The sequence below is a fragment of the Hyla sarda genome, chromosome 2 (assembly GCF_029499605.1).
Source record: "Hyla sarda isolate aHylSar1 chromosome 2, aHylSar1.hap1, whole genome shotgun sequence".
NCBI lineage: Eukaryota > Metazoa > Chordata > Amphibia > Anura > Hylidae > Hyla > Hyla sarda.
The window spans coordinates 381,169,715-381,182,175 of record NC_079190.1 but is presented as its reverse complement, the minus strand read 5'-3'; the positions used below and the strand labels follow the sequence as shown (position 1 = coordinate 381,182,175).

Sequence of the window (12,461 nt, the reverse complement as noted above, 5' to 3'; positions counted from 1 at the left end):
ACAACCTGACCGGGTAATGAGGTTTGCAGCTATACGATTTGGAAGTGTGATTATCTGTATCCCCACAACCTGATGTAATTTCGACCTTGCACCTGTATATGAATTCCCCCGGCCCTGGAAGCCATGAACACCTGAGAACAGAGCGGCCTTTAAAGTTAAGCTGACCTGACATCCACAACGAGAATTATGAGGCGTCGGCTAACCGTCTAACCAGGCCAGCTGTCAAGGCTTGATGGCCAGAAGGTTCTCTAACCTCCATTTTACAATGCTTTACAGAGCAGCGCCGCTGGCATGAGACGTATCCAAAGATGCCTTGTCAGGCGAGATAACGCGACATGATACTGGAGGCCTGACAGATATACCTTGATGGTATGAGCTAAATGCAGCAAATAGTGGCCAAAGCCCAACCAATGCAAGTAGGAATGAAAATGATGTCTAAACAGAACCTACCAAGCCCGTACGCACAATCCCAAGTGCTAAACATGAAAACCCAGATGACTACCTAGTCGTCAACCTAAAGCCGTGTTAGGTTGTAACTAAACCGACCTGTGGACGTGACAGGCAATGAAACCACTTTTGCAAAAGGCAAGATCGTGAAACTCAAACAATATCATCGACAACCTGAAGCCGAAAAATCAAGCTATTTCCCTGTATACATGTCCCAAATGCTAAATAAACATGCACAAACATATAACGACATCGTCGTCAACCCAAAGTCGTGTCGGGTAATGACTAAACCAACCTGCGGACGTGACAGGTCTAGCCGAAAATTGAAAACTCCTCTAAATACATGTCTAAAATTACAAACTTGAGGCCAAGACCATTCGTAACCACGAAGTGACCTATTTTGGGAAAAAAAACTATATGTCTGTAGCCTAACCCAACTGCTAAATAAACGCAACGTATGTAATCCCATTGTCGCCAACCTGAGGCCATGTGAGGTTGTATCCGGACCGACCTGTAGACGTGACTGGTCAATCCGAAATTTAAAGCCTCAACCAAAGTAACGAACATATCAACAATTACAGAGTATGAACGCTATAAGCATATGCCTAGCAAAACTCCATGACACATATGCTGAACATGACAATATGAACGTGAGCCTGGCATAAGTAACCAGACCATGTGTACATCAAGAACACTAAGACCATATATCCAAAACAGACACCATGCCATAAACACCGACCAAACTATATGAGCGCCTGTACCGCACAAACTATATGAACGCGAGGCTAGAATGAACTGCATGAGCGAGCGCATGCACTGAACAAACTATATGAACACCTACCCAGTGTCACGCATATGCCCAGTAAAACTGTATGACTGCATGACTCCCTGATGCAAAATACTATACACGAATACCTACACAGCTGTCTACCCCACTGCACCATATCTATGAAACACTACTTTTTACAAACCAAGCTGTCAGAACGTGTGGTCAGAGGAGATCATCAACACGTATGCCCCAGAGAAACTAAGACTGAATGCATCGACCCACAATCTGAACGAATTGCCAAACACACTATATAAATGTACACCCCGAACAAACTATATGACTATGTACAGCACAAACTATATGGGCGTATGCACAGAACACACTATATGACAGAGCAGCCTGAATAAGTATATGATAGTGTAGCCTGAATAAACTAAATGAGTGTATGACCTGAACAACTTATATGCGCATGTAACAGGACAAACTATATGAGCAAGCGCACAGCACAAACTATGCGCGTATGGCCAAAACAAAACAAAACACTGTATGCATAGAACCAAAATATAAGCGTAACTGCACAACAGACTCCGTGAGAGTAAGCATAAAACTTAGATGAGCATATGCCCCGAGCAATTAAAAGCACAAAAAAACTACACGCACGTATGTCCAGGACAGACTGACTAACATACGCATGGAACAAATTGTGAGCGTATAACCAGATCAACTTATGACTGTGAGCATGGAACCAATTGCCTAAGCTTATCCAGGGAAAGACAAAGTGAGTGTAAGCACAGGACTATATGAGCATGAAGACCTGACAACAATCCAGGACCAATATGAGAGCTATGCCTAGGCCTAACTAAGTGTACGTATGCCGTGAACCAACTCTGTATGCACATGAGTACCTTTAAGACCGTCTACACAAAATAAACTGTAAGCACTTATGCACATGCGAACCGTGTGACGTGCAGAGAACAAATTATGCTCGTATGTGTAAAGAAACTATATGAGCGTGAGCACCTAATAACTATGAGGGCATATGCCCTGAACAAATACATACCCGTATGCAATGGACGAACTATCTGAGCCTGTGTCTAAAACAATTGTGAGCATAACACGGAATGAACTAAATGCCCGTGCATGAACGAACTATATGCAGAGCACCAACTATATGAGTAAATGTCCAACAGTTATATGATCGTGTGCGCTAAGCTCTGGCGTGTCTACTCCAACCAACTGGATGAGCATGTGAACTATATGTGAGTATGCACAAACGAACTATGAGAATGTCTGCATGGAACAAACTTGCACGCGCAGAACAAAATGTAAGTGCGTATGCCCAGAACAAACTATATGAGTGTCAGCACAAGACCAACTACACAACCGTATGCCCAGAACAAACTATATGAGTGTCTGCACAAGACCAACTAGACAACCGTATGCCCAGAACACACTATATGCATGCATGAAGTAAATTATATGACCACGTACTCAAGCACGTAATACTCTCCACGCTGTACTGGCATGTGCGGCATAAATGCTACGGCCGTTCGAACAGTCTGATGCCAAGTGTATGTACAGCATAAAAACAACTAGTGCATGTACATCATAAATGCTACCAGTGGATGTACGGCATAAAAGCTACGAGTGTGAACACAGTATGAAGCTACGAGCGCATGTGCAGTATATTACTACGAGCGTAAGTACCGTATAGCGACTGCACAGCACAAATGCCACTTCCGGATGCATATAGTATACCTTTTTTCATTTTCTGCACAGTATAAATACTATGATTACACGTGCAATACGACCAGCATGACATGCAGCAACACTGCTACTGCACAAAGGCAATAAGTGCACGTGCAATGATAACACATGACATACCCCTCCTAGGAGGGCTGTGTCTAAACCCAATAAACAAGACCATACATATATAAATACATATCCATATATATACACACATGCACATAGAATGTGACCGTATGCCTAGAACATATATGTGAACGTGTGCACACAAAGCTGAATGACCGTACATGTGCAATAATTATAGGAGCGTTGCACCGAATAACTACATGATTGTATGCGCAGTATGAATATAATAGCATGTGCCTCAAACAACTATATGCGTATAGCAAATTATGGGAACATGTGCACAGAACAACTATATGACTGTATGCATAGAATAAATTAAGGGAACGTGAGCACAGAACAACTATATGATTATAGAACAAATTAAAGGACCGTGTGCATAAAACAACTACATGATTGAATGCGTAGAATTATTTATAGGAACATGTGCACAGAACAACTATATGACAGTAAGCTTAGAATAAATCATAGGAGCATGTGCACAGAACAACTATATAACGGTATGCGAGGAATAACTCAAGGGAACGTGTGCACAAAATAACTATGTAACCATATGCATGGAATAGATTTTAGGGGTGTGTGCACAGAACAACCATGTAACTGTATGCGTAGAATTAATTATAGGAACGTGTGCACCGAACAACTATATAACTCTTTTTTTATATACATGTATCCTGTATAAATGCTACAACCGTGTGTACAGAATAAATGCTACAACCATGTGTACAGAATAAATGCTACGACCGTGTGTACAGTATGAATGATACGACCGTGTATACAGTATAGATGCTACGACCGTGTATACAATATAAATGCTACGACCATATGTACAGTATAAATGCTACGACCATATGTACAGTGTAAATTCTACGACCATGTGTATAGTATAAATGCTACGACCGTGTGTACAGTACAAATGCTACGACCGTGTGTACCGTATAAATGCAGTAACGCCCACTGCGACCAAACATTAACCTAACCTATCTGCACAACCAAACGACAAAAGTGAAGAACGCGCCATGATGGATTCCAAAAACGCTGTTTTTTATTTTTTTTATTTAAAGGGATGTGTGCACAAAACAACTATGTGACCATAAGCGTAGAATGACTTATAGGAGCGTGTGCCCAGAACAACCATGACCATATGCATAAAACTACTGAAAACAATAACGTGCACCTATCTCCAATGCAAAATCATCTGAATTGGACTATACTGACAACAACTGCCATCCTCTATATATATATTTTTTTATATTACTAGTCTGAAGCACGGAAAGCCCGAAGGGAGCAGCGTATGAACAGAAAATTGCAGCTTTGCATATACTAAGATGTGCCATGCTGGTGGCCACACACAGTTAAATACAGTTTTATACATGCCATACACAGTTTATACATCATATAGCCTGGGGTCAGGAAAGAAAGAAGGGGGGGCAGAAAATGAAATGACCCCCGACGTGACCCCCCCCCAATGCCGCTCACGCAAAATTGGGACCCCAAGGGCAAGGACACCCTTAAGGGAACCCTTAGTCTAACCCAAACATCTAGAGCTCATATGGGAGCGAGGTCCTGCAATAAGATATCCCCCTCTAACTTACATAAGAGCGGGCGCCCATAACAGCTCCCGCCAGGCTGTCAACGGGAGCGCAAGTACGGGCCAATGAAGCACGTGGGAGGCCGTGCTAGAACCGGGGCCGGGGCTGACTGAGGGTGCCTTCCGTGTTCCGGCTTACCTCCGGAGAGAGGGCTGCGGCGGACGCCGCCACCCCGGCCGGCCCCGGCCGCTTACCGTTGCGCTGAAAACCGGAACTCCTGTGCATCAGCTGACTCGCGTGTCAGCTGATGTCCTGTCACGTGAAGAACCCGCGGCGTATCGTGCGAGCGACGCCGCGGGTTCTTATAGTGATAACCCCGCCCCCTCTCACAAATACAGGCAAACATTCGTTAGCCTTCTCACTTATCCCCCCCGGCGACACAGCTGCAGATCATTGATTTAAAGCAGGCGCTTTAAATCAATGAAATGCAGCAGCTTTTGCGGTGCCAGAGACCGCCGCCACCACCCGCTTCTCTCCCCCTGCATGTCCTGGGGTCCTGAGTCCTATCACTGCCACCGCCGCCCCCCATGAGGTAGAGATATGAGGACGGGATAGGAGGTTAGGATATGAGGTTGAGATATGAGGACAGGATATGAGGTTGGGATATGAGGTTGAGATATGAGGACGGGATATGAGGTTGGGATATGAGGTTGAGATATGAGGATGGGATATGGGGTTGGGATATGAAAACACTATATGAGGACGGGATATGAAGTCAAAAGCTTCCTCCTTTGTTGATTTTTCTCCCCAACAATGATTAGGAAGGAAAAACCGGGCAACGCCGTGTACTCAGCTAGTCATTCTATATAATCCATGACAAATAAAATAAACTGGCAAGTGCTGAACAAAAATGCAAAAATAAAATGTTACACATATATCAGTTGTCTAGGAGTCACCAATATAAAACCTCTATGAATGTCTAGAATAGAAGAGGCCAGGTACTGTAAGCAAACAAGGGGATCTTACCAGATGATGGGTTCTGTGCAACAACGTAACTGCGCAGAGTAATGTCAGCTGAGCCACCAGATTCTAGAGGTATTGGATGGGAGTGAAAGTGTTTAAGCATATCAAATATGGTCTGGAACCACAGATGCTGTACATGACATTGACCATTCTCATTCAGGGACAATCTCAGGTGCTGAGAAGAAAAAAAAAACAAGAACAATTAAAACCTGTATAATTAAAGATCCTATAGCGATTTTCAGTAAGGTAAGAAAATGATCTAACCATGAGGATAAGCCATCAATTTTGTAAGGCTGGATAACCCCCTTAAACTAACACTAAACACAGAAATGCACAGAGACAGTGCACTCTAGATGTCCCTGACCGCACACAATTTCAATGTTCTCCAGCCTTTTAAAGGGGTACTCCAGCGGAAAACATTTTTTTTTTAAATCAACTGGTGCCATAAAGATTTGTAAATTACTTCTATTAAAAAATTTTAACCCTTCCAGTACTTATCAGCTGCTGTATAATACAGAGGAAGTTTTTTTATTTTTGAATTTCTTTTCTGTCTGTCCACAGTGCTCTCTGCTGACACCTCTGTCCATGTCAGGAACTGTCCAGAGCAGGAACAATTCCCCACAGCAAACCTATCTTGCTCTGGATCCTGACATGGACAGAGGTGTCAGCAGTAGTGTTGCTCACGAATATTCGCAATTCGAATATTATTCGCGAATATCGCATATTCGCGAATTCGCGAATTTCGCGAATATAGCGCTATATATTCGTAATTACGAATATTCGTTTTTTTTTTGTTTTTTTTTCACAGTACACATCACAGTGATCATCCCTCTCTGCTTCCAGCTTGTGTGGTGTAAAGAAGGCTCTAATACTACTGTGTGAGACTGGCGTGCGAAAATTCGCATATGCTAATTTTCGCATATGCGAAATTTAGCGAAATTTTCGCGTATGTTAATTTTGTATATGCTAATATGCACATATGATAGTTTTCGCATACGCGAATTTTTGCATATGCGAAAATAAAACGGGAATATAACGAATATGCGAATATTCGCGAATATATGACGAATATTCGTCCATATATTCGCGAATATTCGCGAATTCGAATATGGCCTATGCCGCTCAACACTAGTCAGCAGAGAGCACTGTGATCAGACAGAAAATAAATTTAAAAACAAAAGAACTTCCTCTGTATTATACAACAATAGAAGTAATTTACAAATCTGTTTAACTTTCTGGCACCAGTTGATTGAAAAAAAAAAAAAAATGTTTTCCACCGGAGTACCCCTGAAAATAATGTATGGTGGCCTGAAAATCCTTCACACAAAATCTGGTCTGAATAAGGGGGTGGTCTTCGCTAACAGGTGGTCTTTGGAGAGGTTGTACTATATATTATTATAAAATAAAACCTTTAAAAAAAAAAAATGTTGTTCGTTTTTAAACTCCAAAAAACACCCATTCATTAAAACAAATATTGTCAAAAGTGTCCATAGATGTTATTACACTACGGATAAACAGGAACATTTTTAATACCACACACTTGCCTTTGCTTTGCCTTGAAAATTGAAGGTGAGCACATACTCTCCTGGGCGTGTTTCACTTTGCCTAATGACAAACAGTCCATGACTCCGAGTTCCACCAGAGAGCACAAGCTGAGCTGCCTTTATTCTTGACAGTGTCCCATGAAACCAAGGATACTCTAACAGATTTATTTCAGCATCTTTCTCGCCTTCTTCACCTAATGCAACAAGGTTTCAAAATATGTTAGTTCATAATTATATGTCTGTATATTGTAAAATATTCCTATATGTGAGAAAGATAAAGCCAAGTTTGTGTTCTTCAGTGTGATATACCCAACAGATAAAGGGATATTTCCATAGCAAACATTCATGACATATCCACTGGAATATGGGCCCATCTGACCTGGTTGCTCTGGCTAAAGGAGGCTAGAATTCCAATAACAGCTTAGTGGGTTGTTTTATGCAGGTAGCATACCTTCCATAGATGTTAATAGGAGCTTTTGTAAACAATGTCTCCTGAGGAAGCCGCCGTAGCAGGTGGCCGAACACGTGGGGCTAGCTGTCCCCCTCACTTTTGGTGAAGTTGTCCCTATATCTTTTCACTATCACTGACGACTCGACACAACGTATCGATAGTTTCTAATCATCAAACCATAAACAACACTTAGGAAGCTAATTTTAACAATTTATTAAAGTCTTAAAAACCTTATAGCAACATAATATTCAAAAGCACCAGTAGCATAAAGCAACAAAGTAGTACAATTCTCCAAATGATGAACACCTGTATATCCCCTATTTCCCTATATCTTTTCCCATGAACCTTCTTGTTTATTTAAATATCTCTGCTTTTTTCTTATGGGGACTAGCTGTGACCTACCTCTGACCATCTTGCTTTTCTCTATTGACTCACATTTCTAGCCCACAGATGACAAGCTTTTACTGTACCTATCTCATTTGTCATGTCTTGATTCTGCATTTGAATTGCTTATTAACACCCTTATTCATATTACCCGGTCTGTATATTGTTGTGTCCCTCTCTTCCTTGCGGTTGATGTGTGGGGCACCTGTCCGTAGTTTTGGTTTACTGTGCTCTTTTATCTGTACCCCCCCCCCTCTTCTCTGTCTATTTCTTCTCTTTCTCCTTGCCTCCCAGACTCCCTTTCTATCCATCTCATTCCCCACCCTCTTTTCTTACTTTCTTTTACCTATCCCCATCCCCTAACAATTTTGAAAGGGTGCAAATAATTTTGTCCAACCCATTTTTGGAGTTTGGTGTGACATTATGTCGTATGTGCTTTTTTCCCTCCCTTTTTGGTTTTGTTCCAATACACGTAAAGGGAATGAACATGTGTCTAGCAAAATGTTTTACGGCAATCCTTTTCTGTGAGAAATACTTAATTTTCTTGAAAAATTTCAGGGGTGCCAACATTTACAGCCATGACTGTATTATTATTATTCCCTATATCTGGCTAGTAGTTATCCTTGTGTCAACCTTTGGGATCTGCGCAACACCACCTCTGGAGAATCTGGAACCCTTGATATTTCTGGAGCTCTTGGGACTTCTGAAGCTGCAGCTGGCTCTCCCTCAGCGAATTCAGGAGCTGGTATTAGTTCAGGACTGGCTGGACTCGCTGGCAGCTGTGCTGGAGAGGCTGGTGACAGGGTTGGCACCCTGACTGGTGTATAGGCAGAAACCAACGGTGACAAGACAGGAGCTGGTGTGGAGACTAATGTGGGTTGAACCAGCCCTGGGGGTTGGTGAGCCACAGAAGATCGCTGGCTGATTTGGAGAAAACATGGGGAAATCTATAGATGGGTGGATTCCTTTGCCTGGGACGTACTCTCTCGCAGATCTGACAGCTGGAGGAGGCGGTGCTGGGAGCACTGGTAGATTTTCTCTCAAACATAACTTGATTCGATTTCAGTGAACAACATACCCAGACTTTTGCACTTCGTATACATCAGAGTCCGGATAGAGTATGGCCGTCACCGTGTACGGTTCTGTCTCCCAGATAGAGTCTAACTTGTGGGTCCTTGGAAACTTCCGCAGCCAGACTTTATCGCCCAATTGAAGGGGTTTGGCAGAGGCATGACTGTATTAGTCCTCTTGTTGTCTCTGTTGAGCCTCGCCTATCTTCTTGCTGACAATTTTATTGGCTACTTGGATTCTTCTCTGTTGGTCAGAGACCCATTCCAGGGAGGCTTGCGAAGAGTTGTTGAACGGAGCTTGGAGCCCAAATGTCTGATCTTTAGGCAGCTGCCCATGGCCCCATCATCAAGTAGAAAGGGGTGTACCCCGTAGAACAATGGACTGTGTTATTATAGATCTCCAATAGTTCGGACAACAGTTGGGGTCACTCTTCTTGTCTTGACCCAGAGGCTGCTCGCAACATGTGGATAAAGACTTGATTGATGCATTCAGAGCCCGTTCCCCTGGGGTTGGTAAGCAGTAGTCCAGAGTTTCTTGGAGGCATGGAATTGACATAGCTCTTGGAAGAGTCGGGCCTCGAAGGCCGTTCCACAGTCCGTTAAGACAGACTCCGGACACCCAAGGGTTTGCACCCAATTGGAGTAGTGATCCACCATGGTGAGAGCATAAGTGTACCCGGACAAGGTAGGAGACAATTTGACATTGCTCTAGCGCAACCAACTGGTTAGGCCTTTCACTCTGGACGGAATGGAGGGATGCTCTTGCGCACATTCTTGGTGACATTACAGACTGCACATTCATTGCACCATTTCTCAACGTAACTCCGCATTTCGATCCAGTAGAACCTCCGCCTGACAGTAGCTACCGTCTTGTGGACTCCATAGTCTCCCGACTGATCATGGTATGCATTGAGGACCATCGCCGCGTCTCTTCGGGGAACCAGAATCTGAAGAAGTCGATCACCAGAGACCAGATCCAAAGAATTTCGGTACAACAGTCCTTTGTGCACAAACAGTTGCTTCCTCTGTCGCCACAGACGTTTCAGCTTGTAGTCACATATTCCTATTCCATCCTGCCCGAGCTGCAAAAAAAGAGAAAACAAACTTTCACTTACCTTCCTACATTCCCCCGGAGCTCCGCAACAGCCGATCGGTCGGCCGGGCTGTCTACTTCTTACTTCCCTTAGCCCGGGACATCACACGGCGCTTCAGCCTATCACCGGCCAAGGCGGGATATTGCTGCGGCCGGTGATAGGCTGAAGCGCCGTGTGACGTCCCGGGATAAGGGAAGACAGAAGTAGACAGCCCAGCCGACCAATCAGATGTTGTGGAGCTCCAGGGAAACGTAGGAAGGTAAGTGAAAGTTTGTTTTCTCTTTTTATGCAGCCCGGGCAGGATGGAATAGGAATAGTCCATACTGGACATCTCCTTTAAGTCCAGGGTGGAGAAGTAAGCAGCTGACCCGAGGGCTGTGCGTGACCCCTTGATCCTTGGCAAAGGATAAGCGTCTTTATGGGTGACATTGTTCAGTTTCCTGTAATCAACACAGAAGCGGATGGTTCCGTCTTTCTTCTTGACCAGGACAAGTGGCACCGCCCAGGAGCTCTGACTTTCTTGAATCACGTCTGCCTCTTTCATGTCTTTCATGTTGACAGAACATGCTTGGCACGACCGGACGGTGTCTTTCCTTGATAGGTGGGCTATCACCTGTGAGGATTCGGTGCTGGATCATTGAAGTATGCCCAAAGTCTGTGGGGTGCTTGCTCAAAGTCTCATGGTACCTCTTGGCGACATTGATGATTCCATTGACTTGGTCCCTTGGGGTAGTGTCGTCTCCAACCTGGAGTTGCGCAAATCAGGGCTCTGGAGGGATCACACTGGATCCTTCCGCCACTTGAGCTGCACGCTGTCGAGCTACCAGATGTTCTGTCACAATGTCCTTCGACTCTAGGAGGTACAGCTGGGCTACAGGAGTGTGTTTGGGCAAGACAGTAGCAGAATCAGATAGGTTTAGTAACCGCATCAGGACACTCCAGTTAGTGACAGTGACAAGGCTTCTCTCAGCTCGAACAAGAGGATGATCTTCCAATTGCATAGGTACCCGCAGGGCTTGATAGTCCCTATTCTTGACTCCGGGACATGCACAACACCAGATGATGGTCTCCGTGTTGGGTTGTAAGGTCACCAACCTGATGTCTTGAACTCGTACTCTGCAGATTTCACCTTGCTTGTTTGAAAACTTCTGCTCCACCTGTAGAACTTTCAAGTGGTGCTGAGCAGCCCGCTGGCATGAAGGGGAGAGATGGGGAAGAGAGGCATGCAAGGCATCTAATATTTCAGCAAAAATAATTTCATAATGTTCATCCCCAATATAAACTTGGCAGACCCCTTATCTGTCACATTAGTTACAATCACTCCCTGCTTGGTAAATACATGCTTTCCCAACTAAATAGTTGGCTGCCAGTATCCATGTCTGGGGACTGGTTGCTCATTACACACAACTACTTGGAAGTTAACATCATCAGGCTCACACACAATAAACTAGCATCCCATGCTGATAGAAAACACTTTAAAGGTATTGTAGACACTTGTGACCCTGTATCAATCAACGACTTCACGGTCAGAGGGAGCAGGCCGGGTGTCCAGCTCCTTTACAGCCTTGGTCAGTTGTTCAGTATCCTGCATAACAGTCTGTAAGTCTCAGGCTGCAGCGACTGGAAAAGTAGATGACACCGCCCCTAGTGGCTCTTGAACGGGTGTAAGGGGTGCACAAACTTCCTCTAACTCAGTCCCAGACTCAATTACCTGAATTGAGACTCAATTGCTTGAATCTCTTGAAAGCGGGGAATGACATGTTGGGGTTTTGGACCACTAACATTCTCAGCTGGGCTTTGTCCCACTTATTAAGGGTCCCATCAATAAATTTGTCCATTAACACCTTGTTGCCCTGCTCGGAAGTTATACCATCTAATTTTTTGACAGTCTCTAGGGCATTCTGCCGGGCTACAGCATACCCTCTCAAGGTTTCACCTGGCATTTGTCGCCTTTCATATAGACGTAGACGTACCTCTGATAGAGAGTGTGACTCAAATACCTGCTACAGTCCTTCAAAGATCTGCTCTACAGTTGCCTTCTCATAGGCTGGCCAGGTGCAGATTTCCTCTAACGCTGGTCCCTGAAGTTGTCCTGTGAGCAATTGCACCTGTTGGTTAGGAGGGAAAGAGTAAAAGACAAACAAACTATGGATCCTCTCTTCTGAAATCCCTCAAGGTGAAGGGGTCTCCATTATTGGTAGGGAGGACAGGGTTCCCCATGAATACTGGTGCAGACAATGGAACACCAGGACTTTTGATGCTGATTGCAGGCAGGGCT

General features: G+C 44.1%; 1 protein-coding gene across 5 annotated transcripts in view; it reads right to left on the bottom strand.

The window, feature by feature from the left end:
* Nucleotides 1-12,461, bottom strand: part of SH2B2 (SH2B adaptor protein 2) — a 126,990-nt gene that overhangs the window by 11,278 nt on the left and 103,251 nt on the right. For all 5 annotated transcript variants that reach the window (XM_056558506.1, XM_056558502.1, XM_056558503.1 and 2 more), the window contains exons 7-8: nt 7,185-7,378; nt 5,644-5,815 (exon numbers count right to left, since the gene is read on the bottom strand). In XM_056558506.1, the coding sequence (XP_056414481.1) occupies nt 5,644-5,815; nt 7,185-7,378 (366 nt within the window). The remainder of the gene's footprint in view (nt 1-5,643; nt 5,816-7,184; nt 7,379-12,461) is intronic.